The sequence below is a fragment of the Hyperolius riggenbachi genome, chromosome 5, assembly GCF_040937935.1.
Source record: "Hyperolius riggenbachi isolate aHypRig1 chromosome 5, aHypRig1.pri, whole genome shotgun sequence".
NCBI classification, from domain to species: Eukaryota; Metazoa; Chordata; class Amphibia; order Anura; family Hyperoliidae; genus Hyperolius; species Hyperolius riggenbachi.
In genome coordinates, this window is record NC_090650.1 from 362,819,580 (window position 1) to 362,840,039 (window position 20,460).

At 42.9% G+C, this 20,460-nt stretch overlaps 1 protein-coding gene across 3 annotated transcripts in view; it reads right to left on the reverse strand.

Annotated features, from left to right (window-relative positions):
- UBE2W (ubiquitin conjugating enzyme E2 W) overlaps positions 1–20,460 on the reverse strand; it is a 68,149-nt gene that overhangs the window by 20,691 nt on the left and 26,998 nt on the right. For all 3 annotated transcript variants that reach the window (XM_068237510.1, XM_068237512.1, XM_068237511.1), the window contains exons 2-3: positions 16,367–16,458; positions 8,987–9,089 (exon numbers count right to left, since the gene is read on the reverse strand). In XM_068237510.1, coding sequence (XP_068093611.1) covers positions 8,987–9,089; positions 16,367–16,458 — 195 coding nt within the window. The remainder of the gene's footprint in view (positions 1–8,986; positions 9,090–16,366; positions 16,459–20,460) is intronic.

Here is a 20,460-nt window from a genome sequence, read left to right on the forward strand (position 1 = left end):
CAGTCTACCTTTTCCTACTGCACATCAACAATTGCAATGATATAGCCAGCAAGCCGCAGTCACCGCTCTACCTTTCACCTCCTGTAGTCCTACAGAGCTTCACACAAAGCCTATAATTTTCTCTAGGTTGCACTGAAGGCACACTGCCTCACCCACTAACCCGTGTTTCCTCCCCACTACCCTCCAGATTGTAAACTCACAAGGGCAGGGACCTCCTCCTAGTGTTTCTCATACTGCTGTAATTTTAACATATGCACATGTACCAACTACACATCAACTATGTATTTGTATTTCTACTATTCAAAGTCAAGACTGCACAGTGTCTTGTATTTCTTATGTATATTTGTTCCCTATTTGTTTTGTACTACGTACAGCACTATGGAAGATGTTGGCGCTATATAAATCAAAAATAATAATAATAATTTTAGCGTTCGCTATCATAAAAAAAAAGCCCCCAGTGTACACACTGGTAAAAATATGTCTGCAACTGTGGACTCCGGCGGCCATATTTGTAGTCCTTTAGCCAACACGGGACTACAGAAAGCGGAGGCAAATCGGTGACTTTGGATGATAGGAAAGCGGTGGCTTCCTGGAAACCTAATACAGTAGGTTCCCTTTATAGTAAACTCCAAGGGACCAGGAAAAGTAGTTTACTATATCAGAGGTTTACTATATCAGAATGGGTCATACATTGTATGTTTCTACAGACACAATTGCTGGGACCTGGAGACTGAGTTTAATATATCCAGAGGTTTACTACTTTATCACAGTTTACTATAATGTGATTCTACTGTAATGTGGCTCCCCGGCAACCTCATTACAACTCCTGATGCATGCTGCGTCACAGGAAGGGCTGGAGGACTACAAGGAATTACAAATAAAAAGAGCTTTGGGGGGCACTAGAAAAGTCTCGTCAGGCTGCAGATGTCCCATGGGCCAGACTTTGGACACCCCTGCTGTACACCAAGACATGACCTAACCACACCCACTTCCCTCTGCTCCCTCCCATGGGCAGGGTTATCTCTATATTCAGAGGGAAAACTGATGGATAGCAACTCCCAGCTTCCCCGATTTATGTGGCTGATAAGAAGGAGGAGTTTAGATAGAGTAGAGACACTGCAGTTCAGTCAAACTGTATCTAATATTAGCATAGAATGTTAGCTTTGCAACACCAGTCAGTCTTTAAAAACAAAATATATATGTACAGGTAGTGCCCGGTTAATGAATGAGATAGGGACTGTGGGTTAATTCTTAAAGAGACTCTCTAACAAAATGTTCAACCTTATTTCTTCTATCCTATAAGTTCCTATACCTGTTCTAATGCGGTCTGTGTTACTGCAGCCTTTTCTAGTTGCACAGTGGCTGTGTTATCTCTGTTATATGATCTAATCTTTCTTCTGTCAGCTGAGCCTGGATTGTGTGGAATGTGCTGCACTGCTTGTCATTGGCAGAAGCTATACACACCCTCTCCAAGCTCTGTATGAGTCACAGACTGAGCTACTCTCAAGCCTATCACACTCTAGTTAGAAGCCATGTCTTTTGTTTGTAAACACTGCCTAAAAATGGCAATTACAAGCCAGGATTGCAGCAGGGAGTGGCAGAAACAGCACAGAGGGGCCCAGGAGAACATAATGAATAGAATGGTATGCTTTTTATTGTAAGAATTTAGAGTACAGATTCTCTTTAAGTTGGAACAATGTGCCATCTCTGTCCCCTGTACCACCTCTTTGCCCTCATTTGCATCCAGCATGGGGGTTGGCCCTCAACCCCCATGCACCTCCCTTCCCCCCCCCCCCAAACTCTACCCACACACCCCCTTGGCATAACCTTATTCCGATCCACCCTATCCCTAGGCATTCGCTCCCTGTTTCCTGTGGCCTCTGGAATGCAAGGTCCACCCGCAATAAGCTGCTCTCTGGAAATCGCTCCCTCCAGCCACCAGACTCGCCCCCACTTTTAATACCTTCACACAAGATCTCAAGACTCACCCTTTCATGCTCACATACCCCCCTACACCAGCACCATAATATGTTCTGTTAGACACCCTCTCAACAGATGCACCTATTGTCTCCACCCCCACCCTTTAGATTGTAAGCCTCTGGCAGGGCCATCTCCCTTAGTGTTTCCAGCTTGATTATGCAATTTTACTGACAATCACCCCTCTTGTGGACTAGAACAGGCTCTATTTTGACCTATGACACTGTATTATCAAATCATTTGCATGATCTTGTTTTGTTGTGAGTTTCCTGTATGTCCTACCTTGTATGTTAACCCTTTTATCTATTGTGCAGCGCTGCGTAATATGTTGGCGCTATATAAATACAATAAATAATAATAATAATAATAATAATAATAATAATCCAGTGCCCCCCTCTGTGCCAGCTCTGCCCCTCCATATCACCTCTGTTCTTACGCTCCCTCAGTGCCCCACTTTGTCCCACCTCTGCCTCTACTGTGTCCCTCTGTACCACCTCTGTCCCTCTTTGCGCCTTCTGTCCTATTGATGACTGTAATGTGCAAATTTGGCTCATGATTACAATTATATGTAATTACTGTTTTGAAATTGAATTGATTTCACGTAATGCATGCAAACTTACAGAGGATCTCAGCACTGGATGACAGGTTTGCTTTACAATGTGTATGCAGAACTTGAAATTCACTATATAGCATAGTGTACAGCAGCAAAGTGTAATTTTCCCAAGTTTCAGAAAAAAAGATTTTTTCTTTGAATACTTTTAATTGGTTTTCTCAAAAACTACAAGGTCTTTTTGAAAAGAAAGTTTTAACTTGTTGCTATTTTCAGGCCGTTTGCATCGGCAGGTTGTTTGTAAGTCAGGCATTTCTAAATTAGGGACTACTTGTACACAAAAAAGGTTTAATTGCAATGAAAAAAAAAAACCTTTGTGCAATGCAAATTATGATACATGCCGCACATCACGCGTAAAAACCACATGCCTAAACCAGGGCCTTCAATTTTAGGCTTTAACAATAACCCAATTATTCATCAACTATGAATAGGATCACAGTGCCCTCTGAGCATTTACACAGCACAGGTGAAGCAGTATGCGATGTAATAAAGCAGCCAGCTGTCCATACACAGGTGGTGGTGAAGGTGTGGCTGCAGGCATAGCTACATAACACCGGCTCGTAATAACTGCCATCTGCTTTATTTGCTTTTGGTAACAGGTGATAATCTAAGTTAAAAAATTTTAATTGCTTATAATTAAACCCTGGAAAGCGGAGCTTGCATGCATCAGTTTCTGTAAATCCCCATATAAACCTTGACTCACAATCCTACATGGAGACCAATAAACTCTGAAGCTGCTCATCTCTGCAACCTCAATATAGATGTACACTAAACTACATCTGTGTTAGTTTACTGCTCACTTATAACAAGCGTGTCAATCAGGTGATTTGCCTTTAGCTCAGTGGGAAGCTTAGCAAGTACTACAGCTGGAGAATCTAAGTAGCTATATGAAAACAATGGAGAAAAAAAAGATGGTCAGCTAATAGGTTTCTTTCATTACAAGAATGCAGATCGGCAACATTTAACAACTCTGTATACTTTTAGAAGTGCTAATTATACTTAAAGCGGATCAGAGATGAAAAACTAACTGTAACAAGTACCTTGTCTATATATAATATCTAAAGTTTAGATAGTTTACACAGCAAATCTAGCTGCAAACAGCTTTAATAGAAAATTATTATTTCTTCCTGTGATACAATGACAGCAGCCATGTTGTTTGTAAACATTACACAGAGGCAGGCTTATCTGTATCTTGAGCAAAACAAAACTAATCCTCCCTCTTCCACTCTGCCTCTGAAATCTCTGGCTAGTAATACCTCCCCCTGCCCAGACTGAGCTCCCATGAGCCCTTGCTACTGTCTGAAAGTGCCTTGGCTCTCTGAAAACCTGTGGGCGTGGCTGGTTTCGTTTATAGGTAATTAGAGTACTAAAACAAAAAAGTATGTGGCTTGTGGAATGCCCTATAAACAATAGGAAAGGAACACAATTATGCAATGAGTAAAAGTTCATCTCGGATCCACTTTAAAAAGAGTCTGAAGCCATTCAAAATTCTTTTTACAGGCTGTTTATGTTAAGCAATATGAGCAGTGCTGAAATGCCGCATTCCTGCGGCAGAACGAGGGATTTATACCCCCCCCCCCCCCCAAATCCCGGTGCAAAATTCCACGACTTTCCAGGTCGTTGATTTTGCTGCCCGGGGAGGCAGAACTTTACGCTGTAGCTCTGCCTCCAGTGCAGTAAATCTCCGCCTGTCCCCGCCCCTATCAGTGAAAAAAGACAGAGGGGCGGGGAGAGGCGGCGATCAGTGGAGATTGACTCCAGTAGGGGCAGAGCTACAGCGCAAAGCTCTGTCTCTACCAGGAAGCGCTCCCCAATTTTTTTCCACGGGGATTTGGGGGGTATAAAGCCCTCATTCTGCCACGGGAATGCGGCGTTTCAGCACTGCTCATATTGCTTAACATAAATAGCCTGTAAAAAGAAGCATTTTGAATGGCTTCACACTCTCTTTAACCGGATCCGGACCGACGTAGGTTGAATCTACGTCCAGCAGGTGGCGCTGCAGCCCTGACTGGACGTAGGTTCAACGTCCCATTAACCACGCGTCCCCGCAGTTACCGCTGATCTCGCCGTTTTGACCCCGCCGCAATTCGTTTGCCCTGCCGTCTCTGTGACGGCAGAGCACTGTGTGCAGGTCAGGAGCAGTTTTCATTGGCACCTGGCCCTGTCATCACTGTAAGCCAATCCCATTGGCTTACATTGATTGACAGGGTCAGGAGCCAATGAAAGCGACTCCTGACCGGCGGACAGCGCTGTGCTGTCAAAAGAGATGGCAGAGAGAGGAAGCCTGCGGCGGGGACAGAGCGGCATGACTGGCGGATTTTTGTGGCGATTCGTTGGGAGGCAGCGTTTTAGAGTACCAGCAGCCTCTGGTCCTTAAAGAACAAGCGACACCCATGCTAACCTAGAAATAAAAACACATATATAAGTAGATAAATACTAGTTCTACTTGCATAACAGATGTATTGTGCTATCCACGTAATGATTCCTGTGAATTTTATAAAGGAAACACAGAAAATACTATTCTAGGCAGTGGCCATCTTGCTAAGCTACCTCTGACATATCCTACCTGACTCTTCCCCCCCCCCCTCCCCCCTTCTTTTGCTCATTGTGTATTCATTAGCTGCCCTCCTCCTAGAGTCTTCAGACACTCTTACTGAGGTGTATAATAGGAACTGCACTGTCTTTTTTCTTTTCTCCTCCAATCGCTGAGTCACCTCAGCCTTGCTTGTAAACACAAGTGCACAGAGGATCAGGTTTCAGATAGGCTAGGCAGGGAAATAAATAGAAGAGGAGGAATATAGTATAGATAAAAAGAACCCCCAGCATTAAACTGTTTGGCACTGACTACTAAAGGGCCATAGCTCATAAAGTATGTGATAACTCCAAATCCTAACAACAGAAAAAGTTTTGCAAGTTTTGAATGCATCTTTATCACTTAATAGACTCAGACCAGTTGCTGTTAAAATGTGATGTTTATGGTGACAATACCGCTTTAAGAGGGCAGAGGCTGCTGGTACCGAAGTGGTTAAAGACAAGCCGAGCAAAAGCTCAGGTTCAGAAACGCTTACCTAAGGAGAGGGAAACCTTTGGATCCTCCAGAGGCTTCCCACTGTCCTCCGGTCCTTCGCCGCTGCCAGAGACCCTCCAGCTGATCGGGCCCGCTCTCCTCTTTGGCATGGGCACGGCCGTGCTGTCGTCACAAGAGTACAGCCGCGCCTGCACAGTAGCACAGGGCCGCTTGTGCATGAGCAGCTCGGCTACGCTCTGCTTGAAGAGGTGTGTGGCCCTGCTCAGTTTACTGATAAGCCCTTGTCAGTAATCTTTGGAGGGTCTGTGAGCTGCAAGAAGGGACTGGAGGATGCTGTGAGAAGCCTCATTCGGATCCAGAGGTTTCCCTCTTCTTAGGCAAGTATGCGACTTTGTACCAGAGCTTTGGCCTGGATCCCCTTTAAAGTAACACTGAAGCGAAAATAGAATAATGATTATGAATTGTATGTGTAGTATGGATAATTAATAGAACATTAGTAGCAAAGAAGAGAGTCTCATATTTGTATTTTTTAGTTATATAGCTTTATTTATAACATTGCATCATTCTGTCCTATTAGCAGTTAAGAAACCACACTCTGTATTTTAAGCTGTAAAATAGAGCAGAGCTAATGACCCTTTGAACTTTCCTGCAGTAAAACCTTGTCCCAAGCTGTCTCTCACCGTTTCTTGGCTGTTTAAGTGTTTCAGAAAACAGGACTGAGTTCGACCAAGCTGGTCGTATAGCTCATAGAAGCTCTTTTGCATAATTAACAACTCCAGTGTTTTAACTCTTCCTATACTAGAAAACAACAGGAGACACTTTTCTTTGCTACTTATGTTCTATTTATTATCCGTACTACACATACAATACATAATATCATACGTTTATTTTCGTTTCAGATTTGCTTTAAAGCCCTATTCCACCTCTCCAGAATTCTTTGCGTCTAAAAAGGTGCTCAGGGAAGTATGTCATTATTCACCCCATTTTCATACCCCCTATTCCCTTAGCTAACTTTTGTCGGCAGGCTCAGCTTTCTATTCAAAAGGGAAAGACTGGCGGCTAATGAAAAGGTAGTTGGAGTTTGGACTTTTGTTCAGCTTAACCAAACACTATTGCAAACTCAGAATTCAGAATTTTTTAAAAAGAAATTTATATGCAAGGTGAATTACAAGATATTCCATGTGCAATAAAAATACTAGCCTAAACTAGTGCTTTACGTGAGATATTGCACATTGTTGACACACACTCACGACTTTCATTTTTATGTTCTATATTCCGAACACTGATGGCAAACTCTTCTGCTAGTTCGCTCTGTCTTTATGTGTACATGAAAACACAGCCATTCCTCAACATTCAATGCACAAGCTGATGTGTCAGTTTGCTTCCAGAGAATGGATTTGTCCAAGTCACAGGTGTCAAACTCAAGGCCAGTAAACCGAATGCGGCCCTTCCTTGACAGTCTATGTGGCCCTCGAGAGCTTAAAATGTCCAGCAAAAGAAAGACAGCTCACTGCTTGTCTTTCCGGAGGAGCACACTGGTGACGGTGTTTCTGATTGGAACATTGTTAGTTTGAGTTGGGGTGCAACAATAACCCAGGGACACCCCCAAAATAATTAACACGGGGCCCCTTCATGGAACCAACCCCTCTCTTCACAAACCCCACCCTGGTGGCTAGTAAAACACATGCACACCTATACACCTCACCCCCGCAACACCATTTTCCCACATAGCAGTACAGTGTAATATTTATCTGCTCCAGCGATGTGCTGAGTCTCTTGCAATCTTCCTGGCAGTCGCACGCTCTTTGCTTCCTTACTTCCTGCTCCCGATCATGTGACATATCTCAGGAGCCAGAGGTATGCAGCATGGAGTGTGTGGCTGTCAGGGAGGTCAGAGGAGACCCCAACCAGCAATGTAGTAGGTAAATATTAAACTGCTCCATTATGCTTCTCTGGAGAAGGAGTTGGAGCGGGACCTCCATGGCCGCTATATTGACAACGCTACTCTACACAAAACACACGGTACTGTTAAGATAGCAAAGCAGTGCAATTTGTGGCAGTATTGTAAATTCTCAACTATCTGCAGTTTAAAATTGAAATATAATTTTTCATAATTTTAAATACAATTTTAAATTTATGACAAAGTGGAATTTCCCTTTAAAGATAACCGAAAGTCAAAAAAAAAAAAAAAAGAGATGAACTCACCTGGGGCTTCCCTCAGCCCCCTGCAGCCTATCGCTGCCCTCGCAGCTCCGCTCCGATGCCTCTGCACCCGCCGGCGAACACTTCCGGTTTTGCCGTCACCGGCCGACAGGCATGGGAACGCGAGTGATTGTTCGCGTTCCGAGCCTGTATATCGCCCCCTATTCTGCTATTGCGACCAGGAGGCCGCAATAGCAGCATAGGGGGCGATATACAGGCTGGGAACGCGAACAATCACTCGCGTTCCCATGCCTGTCGGCCGGTGACGGCGAAGCCGAAAGTCGTCGCCGGCGGGTCCAGAAGCATCGGACCGGAGCTGCGAGGGCACCGATCGTCTGCAGGGGGCTGAGGGAAGCCCCAGGTGAGTTCATCTCATTTTTTTTTTTTTTTGCCTTTAGGTTCACTTTAAAGCGGTATCGTCACCATAAAAATCAAATTTCAACAGCAACTGGTCTGAGTGTATTAAGTGATAAAGATGCTAATGCTGCATTCAAAACTTTTTCTGCTGTTATGATTTGGAGTTATCACATACTTAAGGACCACTGACCCTTTAGTAGTCATGCCAAAGAATTGCATGCTGGGGGTTCTTTTTATCTATAATCTATTCCTCCCCTTCCCTTTGTTTCCTTGCCAGCTGCTTATCTGAAACCTAATCCCCTACTCACTTGTGTTTACAAGCGAGGCTGAGGCGACTCAGCGATTGGAGGAGACAAGAAAAAAAGTAAAGGGCAGAAATGACATCACGAGTTAGCCTTAACTGTCGGCAAAAGACATGGCCCCCACCAGGAACAGAACTCTCGTCATTTACTATATAACATTCACTGAAATCAAAATGTGGACAGTATAATACATGTGTTATGTAAGTAGATCAAGTATTTATCTACTTATATATGTGTTTTTTTTCCCTGGCATAGTATGGCTGATCTTCCTGCTTTAAGGTGAGGGTCATTAATAATGCAATGTACTTTTATAACTGACTGTTTCTGTTCTAAATTATAACTCACCACAGCCAATGTTACCATTACAAAAATAAGCCAGAAGCAGCTGCCACGCCCAGAGTTGACAAGGGCTGGCTTACACTAATTTACACTATGCACGAGAAGAGGTTGGTATTTACCATATACTGTACACTATTCCATTACTTCACTGTATTTATTGTATGACAGTACCTGAGGGGAATCAAAAGGATACCGGCTGCTGAACTTAAATAAAAGTTGGAACTTCTCTCCTTCATATAAGGTTCCAGGTGCTCCTTCCATATCCACTATCCACCTGTCAAAATAAAAAATAAAATTCACTGTTACCACTTGCAACAATGACATTATTAAGCCATGCTACACCAGGATAGATTTATAACGAGACAAAAAATGCCAGCTCAAGTCCAGAGATGCACATAAGGAAATATCAAACAGCACCTGTGACTAAATATCCCCCTCAAAGAAGTCAACAAGTAACAGAATGGTGAAATCACTTTTTCATTGAAGTAGTTATTGACACATTTGATCCCATCTGTGCACGGTAAATAATGGCTTGTCAAAATTAATAAATCGCAAATAGCCTATCAGACCCAAAACAGGCATATATTTAGTATAGAAGAGTTAGGCCAGAGTAGCCAGTTTTATTATTGGTAATTTTATATTGCTGATATTATACTATTAATCACATTCTACTTGCGTTAAACGTCTTTCCTACTCCTCCCTCTCACACTAACTCTTTATGATAGTACGTGTAGTGGTGCCACCGTGCAAGTTGGGCGCTGGGTAGTAAAGCTAGTAAAATTATTGTTATTTTACTAGCGACTAACCCAGTCTTTTTACCCGTTTTGCCCTAATAATACTAACCACCCCCTCGTAATTGCTGACACTAATTCTGGCAAATGACTGCTAGGTGTTGCTGGTCGATTGCGATCAACTGCAACCATTATTTCCTATGTAGCAGTCAAACTGCTATTATCCTCATCTGGAGCCAAACAACACCTGGGCACTTGATTTCTGATAATTTACACAAGCGTCTATTAGTTGCCTACCGATCCCCGCACTCAAATGACCTGATCCATTTCATGGCGCCATTACACCTACCATCCTCTTGCTTTCGCTACACCCTTCCACTGTCGCTGCACCTCACTACCACTACTTCCAACACTAACCTCACTACCACTACTACAAACATTAACCTCACTGCAGTTACACCTAACACTACCCTTCCTGCTCCTACATAAAACACTAACTGTACTTATTGATTTCTTCTCTTTTTTTCTTATCAAATGTATTGCCGTCTGCTGCCAAATCTATGCACCCTGGCACTCTACAGCCGCAATTAACCTTCCAGGCTATGGTGCTGCTGAAGAGGTCGTTTACGCCATAAGTAAGTAAGCGCTTCTCCAAAACAGAGTTCGTGAGGAGTGTCCTGACTGTAGTGTGACATGTGGGGAAGTGGCAAGATGTATGGCCTCCTCACCACTGATTCTCTCTGCAGGAAAATCCCCCTCCAGTCTCGAGGGGTTAACGTGCCTGTCCACCTACTTTTGCTTTTTAAATGGTCAGAGGAGGCATTTTCTTATAAATAGTATGAAAACACAAGTGGGAGATCATGTTAAACTAAACTAGAGCATTCCGCAGACATCAGAATTGCATAACAGTACTGGTCACTATGAAAGCTGTAACCAAGGAACCTGCACCTAGATTGAGACACGCATGCACAAGCGCGCGCACACCCCCCTTTGCTTTTTGACTATAAGACCTCATTCACGTGAGCACAAACAAATTGCATTCAAATCGACAGTCCACCACCATGTACTGTGTCTGCGTGGCAGAGGAACTAGCACAATAGCGAATGCTGGAAAACAGTTTTTCGCCAGGCAAATGCAACGCACATGTAGGAAGTGGTTGCCACTCCCAAAACATTGCATAAAGGGCTTTTTTCCCCACCGCACAGGCATTTTCCCCAGCAGTAAAGCAACAGGAAAACTAAGGCAAAAGTGTTCATATGAATGAGCTCTAAGCCAGGACTTTGTAACGGCAACAAGTCCTACCAGTTTCTAGTGTTATATTAAGCAACTACTAACAGCTATGGGCTAAATCATATTGACAGTAGAACTGCGCTTGTTGTGTGGTTAAGCACCTATCTGCAAAATCAGTGGCAGGGTTTGTAGCCACACGTGTCAATAGTTGACAAACGGTACAGCTGCTGTTCCGTAGAAAAGTGCATGTAAAGTCTTGGAAGTGGCTGCCACCCGCTTAGGTCTATATGCAGAGGATGGAAACTAACCCACTGGCCATGCCAATGCCTTGCAGTTGCCTGCACATGCCAAGCAGATCCAAAAGAGCAGGCGACGAGAACAAAAATCTTTTCTAAAGTTGTCTTTCTCTGTTTCCTTGAGGTATAAGTGCTTCAGAAAAGAGCACTGTTTTCTGACTAAATAAGTCGGAGAGCTCAGAGAGGCTCTTTTGCATAGATATAACAAGTGAAGTTCTTAACATCCTGTACTGGAAACAATATGAGACTGTTCTTTGCTACTAATGTTCTATTTCTTAGCAGTACTACACATACAATTCATTATGTCATTAAGTTTATTTTCACTTCAGATTCCCTTTAACTATTTTGTTCAACAGTTCGAGTCTAACTCTAACCTGTGGTGGCTGGAATCTGATAGTTTCAAACCAACCACTATATATATAGCACTGTCATAAAGCAAACTAGAATCACAAACAAGCTGTTCCACTTTCTACTGGTTATAATAGATCAGTATTTCTAGTAAACGAAGAAGATAAATACTCAAAGTTGAAATAAAAAACAAGTTTATGCCAAAAAAAAATCCCTTTTCACAAAGCTATATATTTTACAGCCAAGTTAAAAATAGATTGTAGATTACTAATAGATTACTAAAGAGCATGCCAATAATAATCCATTTGTGTTAAATCTGGCTAATTAACATGCGCATAGAGACTCGCTCTCTGTTATATATTTACAGCTTCATAGTTTCTGAATTTCCGTGAAACGCTGGTGCTAATAATGGAGTGTGCAGCTGTTCCAGTATGCTGTAGAGCAGATTCTTCATATACATTGCGTTAGCAGGGCCTGTATCACCACAGAGACACACTCACTGGTAGAGAGGGAACCAAATCAATTAGAAGGCTGTGTACACACAGTCACTGGGTGCAGAAACACACCCAGCCCCTGCGGGAAAACGCTGGCTTCATCTTTGCATTTAGATTAACAATAAAAGCTTCACAATTTATCAGTCACAAGTAACATTTCTGACTGCACCATTCGCTTATAGAGAAAGGGAAAGTATAATACTGTATAAGTGTTGTGCCACACTGGAACAGTTTTAATTTACGGTACACAGTATAACTCTGCTGCCCTCTTTGGTATGCTGCGCCAAAGGAGTAATTAGGTGCCAGGTTTTCATACCGGCAATGCGTTAGTAATTTAGTGGCACTGTATTATCGGGTTAGTGTTATGCATATACGGGGGGAGGATAGAGTTAGAAGTAAGTGGGGAAGGTTTAGGTTAGGCGTAGATGGGGAGGGTTCGTGTGAGAAGTAGATTGCAGAGAGCAATAGTAGAATATCAGCATTACCTCACGCCCTTTTTGCTCAGCGGCAATATTAAAGGGACTCCGAGCAGTGCAGAAACTATGGAAAGATGCATATCATTTTAAAGTTCTCTTTCTCCTCTTTCCAATTATATATAAACCGCCACCCTACGCATTTTAGTTTTCGCTATTTTCGCAACTGAAATTGCCGCGGCCGCAATTTCAATCGTGAAAAGAGAGAAAACTAAAAGGCGTAGGGCGACGATTTAGGTGTCACCAGAAAGAGGAGAAAGAGAGCTTTAAAATGATATCCATCTTTCCATAGTTACATTGTATTACACAGGGCGACTTTTTACTAAAGTCAGCAGCTCCATTCTGCTGAATGGAGCTGCTGACACTGGGGAAAGTGTCGTCCTGTGTAATACAAGTAACTATGGAAAGATGGATATCATTTTAAAGCTCTCTTTCTCCTCTTTCTGGCAACACCTAAATTGTCGCCCTACGCCTTTTAGTTTTCTCTATTTTCGTGATTGAAATCGCAGCCGCTGCAATTTCAATCGCGAAAATAGCAAAAACTAAAAGGCGTAAGGTGGCGATTTATATATCATTGGAAAGAGGAGAAAGAGAGCTTTAAAATGATATGCATCTTTCCATAGTTTCTGCACTGCTCGGAGTCCCTTTAAATGTTTGCCAGCTGGACTGGGCAGTGTTCCCGATTGTTCTCTACTCACGCCACTGGTAAAGTGCTTGATAAGTGGAGCAGAAGTGTGCCTTAGCAATGGAGACACATCCACTTTCTGCTGGATGGCGTACAAGTAGGTAATATCCAGTATCACAATGGACTTTCCTAGTGCAAATGGAAAAGGTCTGTAGTAAAGGAGGGGTCTGTTCTACATGTCTGCTGATCCCCATTTCAGTAAAAATTCCAAAGAAGACCAACTGTGAACAACTATTGTGAAAAACACAAAAACGGGGTAGTGAGAAAATCACCAGGGCTGTGAAGTCGGAGTCGGAGTAATTTTGGGTACCTGGAGCCGGAGGTAGGTTTCATAAACTGAGGAGTCGGGAGTCGGATGATTTTTGTACCAAATCCACAGCCCTGGCAAATATTAGACTAAAGGTGGCCACTAACGGTCCAATTTCTAGTAAAAAATCGTTCAAGCGATCAGAAATTCTGATCGGACGAAAAATCGTTCACTACACCATCAACTAACCAATCATTGCTTCCTATCACGACCACCAAAAAAACCCCAAATTTTCAGTAGACGAAAATTCATTCGGGCAACATTTTTTTCACTCATTCATAATCGATTCTGTCCACCAATGGAGATTATTTACAACCAATCCGATCAGAATTTCTGATCGCTCAAACGATTTTTCGCTAGAAATTGGACAGTTAGTGGCCAGCTTAAGAAATCGGGAGTCAAGGAGTCTGAGCCATTGTGGGTACCTGGAGTCTGTGGTTTCATAAACTGAGGAGTCGGATGATTTTTATACCGACTCCACAGCCCTGCTATTCACGCCATACATGGTACAGAGTGATGAACACATTGCTACACCACTGCTGCCCAGAGATTCCCTTCATGGACATTGCAGCACCTCTAAATAATGGACCTGGATGCCTTTTTAAGAGGTGAAGACAGGTGGCCTCATTTACTTGTATAGAATTAGGCTATATAGCTCTGTGCTGCACCATGGCCAGCAGCAGTGCCAACCTGTATGGGTTTGATCAGTTTGCTCTTTGTCTACACAGCCCCACGTTCAGCAATTAGAAATCCCATGCTGACCCCTGTGCACTGCTCAAGGCTGCTACAGTGGGCGCATGAGCATCAGAGCTAAACCATGGGGGAACATGACTGGGTCTATTCATCTTTTATTTGGTCTCCAAATTGCTCAGAACTTAACTTTGGCTAAAAATATTTAGCATCACCTGCTACTGATCACTACTACTTTACCAGGCTTTTACCACACCTGGCAAAATAGAAAAAAAAAATCAAGGTAAAACTCTTTGAGTGATGTGATTAATGTACGTGGAGTCCCTGGATCATTAAAGCAGCTTACACAAACACATTTTAAAAGAAATCTTCATTTTGACATTAATTCTGAGAACCAAATGATCATTTGTGTCCAGAATACAGCTTTGTGGTTTACTGGAAAATTAAGTTTCAATTTTAAAAATAAACATGATCAGCAACGGCTACTGATTCTAAGAGTAACATTTATTATACGTCTACATAATTAGCTGGCATTTTTTAGCATGGTTAGTATTAACTGTATTTTCTATTAATGTACCATCTGCAATAGCGTTTAATCTACAATCCTGGCATCTGCCTAATCCAGGGAGCTCTAAAAATGGCTGTGATTTCTATTTTCAGAAAGCATGCGAGGACATTGAAGGACACAGGGTTTGTTAATTTAAAGAAAAATGTATCTACAGGCAAGAAAGACAGTCCTTTAAAATGTTAGTAATCCACAACACAGAAAAGGACAGTCAAAAAAAATGTCCCCTGTGCAGGTCAGATGATGTATGAAGTCACTGAAACTCCTGACCGTACAAAATAATTGTCTGCATTTCCATATTCCCTTTACTCTCATGGTAGGAGGAAGACTATATAAACACATACTAATGGTTCATTTAAAGTGAAACTAAAGCGGGTAATAAAACAAACAAAAATGTTTAGATACTCACCGATGTAGAGGGAGGACTCTGGATACCATAGAAACTTCCCAGTCATCTCTCTAGTTCCATCGATGTCCCCTGTCAAATCATTCACCTTTGGGACCCCTCAGAAGGCTTTGAAAAATAATTGCATGCCAAGTGCTTCCTGAGACTGGTGTGCACAGTACAAATCCACTCAGAAGTACTCGGGGAGGCAAGTACTTCAAAAACCTGCACTAAGAGCCCCAAACTTCAATGGGGAAGAGCAGTGGAAGGAGGAGACAAGAGTATCAGGAAGACTATAGTACAGGTGTCAAACAAGGCCCGTGGGCCAAATGTGGCACTTCTTGCCATTTTATGTGGTCCTTGAGAGCTCCAAATGTGTATCATTGTAAGTAGTAAAAGAACAACAGCACACTGACTTCCCATCCAGAGAGACACACCGGTGACAGTGTTTCAGACTGAAACATTGTCAGTTTGAGCTGGGCTGCAGCAATAATCCAAGAGATCGCCCCATAACAGAAATGGGACCCGCTCTGGAATCCACACCTCTCAACCCAGCATGTGGCTGGTAAAACACACACACCTCCTCCCAAACCATCTCCCCACATAGAGTAGCGCAGAAGAGCAGTGTAATATTTACTTGCTCCAGCGATGCATTGTGTATCTTCTGCTCTTCCCGGAAGTATTGCGCTGTAAGTTGCATACCTCCTTTTCCAGATCACGTGACATTCCTCGGGAGCCAGAGGTATGCAGCACAGAGCATGTGGCTGTCAGGAAGAACAGAAGAGACCTGCAGCAGTGCTGGGAGGTGGTAAATATAAAACTCCACTGTGCTACGCTGCAGAATGGGAGGAGCAGCCACCTATGGTTAAATTCCGACTTATACTAGGTTATAGATTTTAGGCCCTTACGTGATTGAGTTTGGCACCCCTGCCCTATGGGATCCAGAGCCTTCTCTCTATGTAGGCAAGTATCTAACTTTTTTTATTGCCTGCTTCAGGTTCACTTTAAAACGTAAAAGAAAACCATAGGATATCTAAAAAATAAAAACAATTTGATACTGTATGGACAAAAGTCATTTTTAGTAATAGGAGGATTGATAGAATTGTTTCTCTTATCAGTTTTATTTTCACCTCTGGCTCATTTTAAGCAAAAGTACACCAAAACTTTAAACCAAACACCAAGTAACAATGTGTAGTCTGTGTATATTTAATGGCTCCAAAACAAGGCGACTTCCTTGTTATACAAGGCGTAACTATCACTTCTATTGTACTGCATAGTTATTCCATGTTCAACAATCACCTATTTACATTGTAAAATCTACTCCTGGATTTATTGCATTATACTTACTGTGTAATGGAATTCTGAACACTCTTTTCATTTAATGTCATTCCTGGTGGTGGCTCATTTTGCAAGGCCAACAATTCCTTCTGCAGCCGTTTCTGTGAAATACATTACAAATTCAGAATGACTAATGCGAGTCTAGAAAAGTATTACATTCACAAAACAAGAAACTAAACCTGAGCAACCATCAACAGCAAAGGCAAGCACAGAGCAATGTGACAAGTTAACCCACATTGGCTATCATTCATAAAGCGTTCCCCGCAGGCGGAAATGCTAAAAACAGCCGACTTTACCGACCAGCAAGCAAAATGTGTATTCATAAAGGCTGTTTCCGCATGCGAAGCGGACTCTCCCGAGCAGAGTGATAAATCACCGCATTATGCGGTGATTCCATGCGGAATTGTAACAAAATATCAATTCATAAAAACTAACGCAGGCGGTATGTGGACGGGGATTACCGCTCCCCTGGATGTAGCGATAGGCATGCGGAGTATATGTAAGTGAATGGGACAGACCTCCCAAGCAGCAGCAGAGAGAACACCGCATGGAGGGACTCCACCAGCTTTTCCTGTTTCCGCATGCCTACCGACAGCCTACAGCTGGATATCTCCGCACTCCTACCGCAACAGGCAACATTTTTTTGAATGACCACCCAGAAGGCGGAAATACCGACATCGGTGTTTCCCCGCATGGATTTAATTTACCGACAGCTCTTCTATGAATGATAGCGATAGATGGTAATGATGCTTGGCACACACTCACTCATACATAGATAAGTGTTTCCCAAATGTGTCCTGAACTCATGCCAATAGTTGATGTTCTGCATTTAACCTGATGTCTCACAGGCATATTTAATGGGTCATTATTATTATTATTGATATGCAAAGCACCAACATATTCTGTGGCGCTGTACAAAGTAAGAAACAAACATAAGATACATAAAAATACAAACGGTATACACCAATAAACAGAATTGATACAAAATACAAAAATGGCAATGACAGTGACAAAAATAACATGACTTTATGAGAGGTTAATCTGAAAAGCAGAATAGTAGAATAGGAAGAACCCTGAAAACTCTGCCTGGATTTATTAAAGGGACCCTGAACAGTCATTAAAAATTAAATTGTGACTTACCTGGGGCTTCCTCCAGCCCACCGTAGGTCACAAGGTCCCCCCCACGTCATCCTGGCTCCTCTCCTGGTCCCGCTGGCGACTCCGTTATGGTACGACCTCGGGCTGAAGTCGTCAGGGCTGCTTCTCGCTCTGCCGATATGCGTGATCACGTCGGCCAGCTACGCGTCATGATGCCAGCCGGTGTGAGAGTCTTGCGCATGCGCAGTTCTCCAATACTGAACTACGCGTCATGATGCCGGACGGCGTAATGACACATATCGGCAAAGCAGGAAGCAGCCATGACGATTTCAGGCCGGAGTCGTACCATAACGGAGCCGCCAGTGGGACCAGGAACGGAGCCAGGAGGACGTCAAGGGACCTTACGGCCTGTGGCCATGACGACTTCAGGACGAAGTTGTACCATAACGAAGACACCAGCGGGTGCAAGGGTCACTGATGCTAGTGACCCTTGCAGCCTATGGTGGGTTGGAGGAAGCTGCAAGTAAAGTCACAATTTAATTAACAGGGCTGTGGAGTCGGAGCAACTTATGGGTACCTGGAGTCGGAGTCGGGAGAAAATGCACCGACTCCAAATGAATTTAAACTATAATTAAAAGAGAAAATATGATAAAATGTTCTATTTCTCAGATAATAGTCATTATAAATAATTTATATACAGTAATAGCTCTGCTTAGTCCACAAAAATGAAATAAACCAATCAAAAAATAGTTAGTTGTGCTGCTTCAATAATGCAGTCTCTGTATTTTTAAAGTCAGATATACATATCTGATCATGACTGTACAGTATATATGTGTACACACAAATCTCTTATATAAACTAAATAACATACTGTATATACTCACATATAAGCCTAATTTTTCAACATAAAAAATGTGCTGAAAAGTTACCTCCTCGGCTTATATGTGAGTCAGTGAAGCAAAACAGATGGTGGAGCAGGTTTTGTTACTGGCCGAGGAGCGTAAGGATTGTGCACTAGTGATCCTGCTCTCACCAGCTTGCACCCTGCTGTGTCCATGTCCCCTTCCCCTGCAACATGGTGTGCAAAGTGAGCTGCTCAAGACTACCTGTGTCCCCTGGCTTGTGGAGCAGAGCGTGCAAGCAGCGTGTCAGAAGTGCAATGATCGGGGATTCTTCCTATGTGGCAGTCACTATGTCTCATAGCTATGACGCCATCTAGTGGCTTCTTCAGACAGCTATATGATCCTGGGGCACATCTGGCTATAGGGAGGGGAGCTGACTTGTGCTGGGGGAACATCTGGCTACTGTGGAAGAGGCTATATGGGAGTCAATCACTTTTTCCTGGTTTCTGAGGGAAAAGTGGGTATCTCAGCTTATACACGGGTCGGCTTATATGCGAGTATATATGTTATATGCTGAAAGAATAAAGCCTGATGTGTAGCTGTGTCACTAGTAGAGATGGTCAATGAGATGGAAATATTTCTGCTCTGATGCTGGTTTATGCAAATGTATGTACTCCCTTTGCTCATGAAAATCAAATAATTTGATATGTTGTTAAAATTTGGTTTGATGACTACAAATTAAAGGGTACCTGAGACGGATGAAAAGAAAAGTTTTATAAATACCTGGGGCTTCTCCAGCCCCCTTCAGGCTAATCAGTCCCTCGCTGTCCTCCTCCGCCACCTGGATCTTATGCTATGAGTCCTGGTAATTCAGCCAGTCAGCGCAGTCCAGCCAGGAGCATTCTGCACCTGCGCAATAGTGCTGCGCAGGTGTAGTGCGCAGGTATGTATAAAAAAAAAAAAAAAAAACACTTTAATTTCATCTGTCTCAGGTTTACTTTGTTACACAGTAGTACTATACATATGCACTCCCCACAGAGCTGCAAGGAATCCACTGAGAATGTTGTGCACATTGAACACAGAGGTGTTGTCTATCACCCATAAACCTGGTTCAGATTGTACATGAAGAATGCATAATAGAGGAAGAATCCCCTTATTCCCCTGCAGAGTACCTGCACATCATTCTTACATGCACCCACACTTACATTGCCTAGGGCCTGATAGATGTTCTTTGTTCCTGTCTGTACCTTCTACAAGTACTCTTACCAAGGAGTAGTTTTAGTCTATGACTAAAAGTATTAGAGGCAGAAGATCCGCCGATATCCAGGTAACTGGTATTGTTTGAAAGGGAATGAATACGGCAGCCTCCATATCCCTCTCACTTCAGTTGTCTTTTAAAATTCCTAAGCGTTGGCAGTTAAGAGATACATTTCATGTTACATACTTTCAATCAACAAGATTGTAATATGCAAATTAGAGGAGTCAGAGTCAAGGAATCGGAGTCGGTGGATTTTTGTACCAACTCCATAGCCCTGATTTTTAATAAGTTCTCACGGTCCATTTAAATACAAGCAAATTAATGCCCGATGAGCATGGCACAGGGTGTAGGATAGGTTACAGTGGGAGAGATTAGGACAGACGTGTGGTGTAATATTTTATTATAGCTGTAAATGGACGAGGTGTGCGTAGATTAGTGGCCTCTCCCACATAGTGGGCAGTCTTGTGGTAAACTCCCACAGGACGTTACCAGCTGTGGGGAGAGGGTAGGACATCGTATGCAGATGTCCTCCAGGCCCTCACTCTCGTTATAGTCAACTCTGATATAGTAAAACTTCGGGTTAGTAAGCTAAATGTCCAGGTCACGACCAAGCAACATTATGTATATTGGTAAAAAAAAGGCTCGTCCATTAAATAACGGGCACTAGGCCAAAGTGTGCACGGCCACAACTCCCCCCTCAACACACACACGGTCGCGAATCAGGTGCTTTTTCACGACTGCTGCCCGAAGTCCTCCTGAATGCCGTGCATGCGTGTCAGGCACAACAGACGCACAGGGACACAGGACGACACAAAAACAGGGAAATTATTATATATGATAGGCGTAATGCCTGGTATAGTAAACCCTGAGATAATAGAACTTCTTTTATAGTAAACATGTTTTTT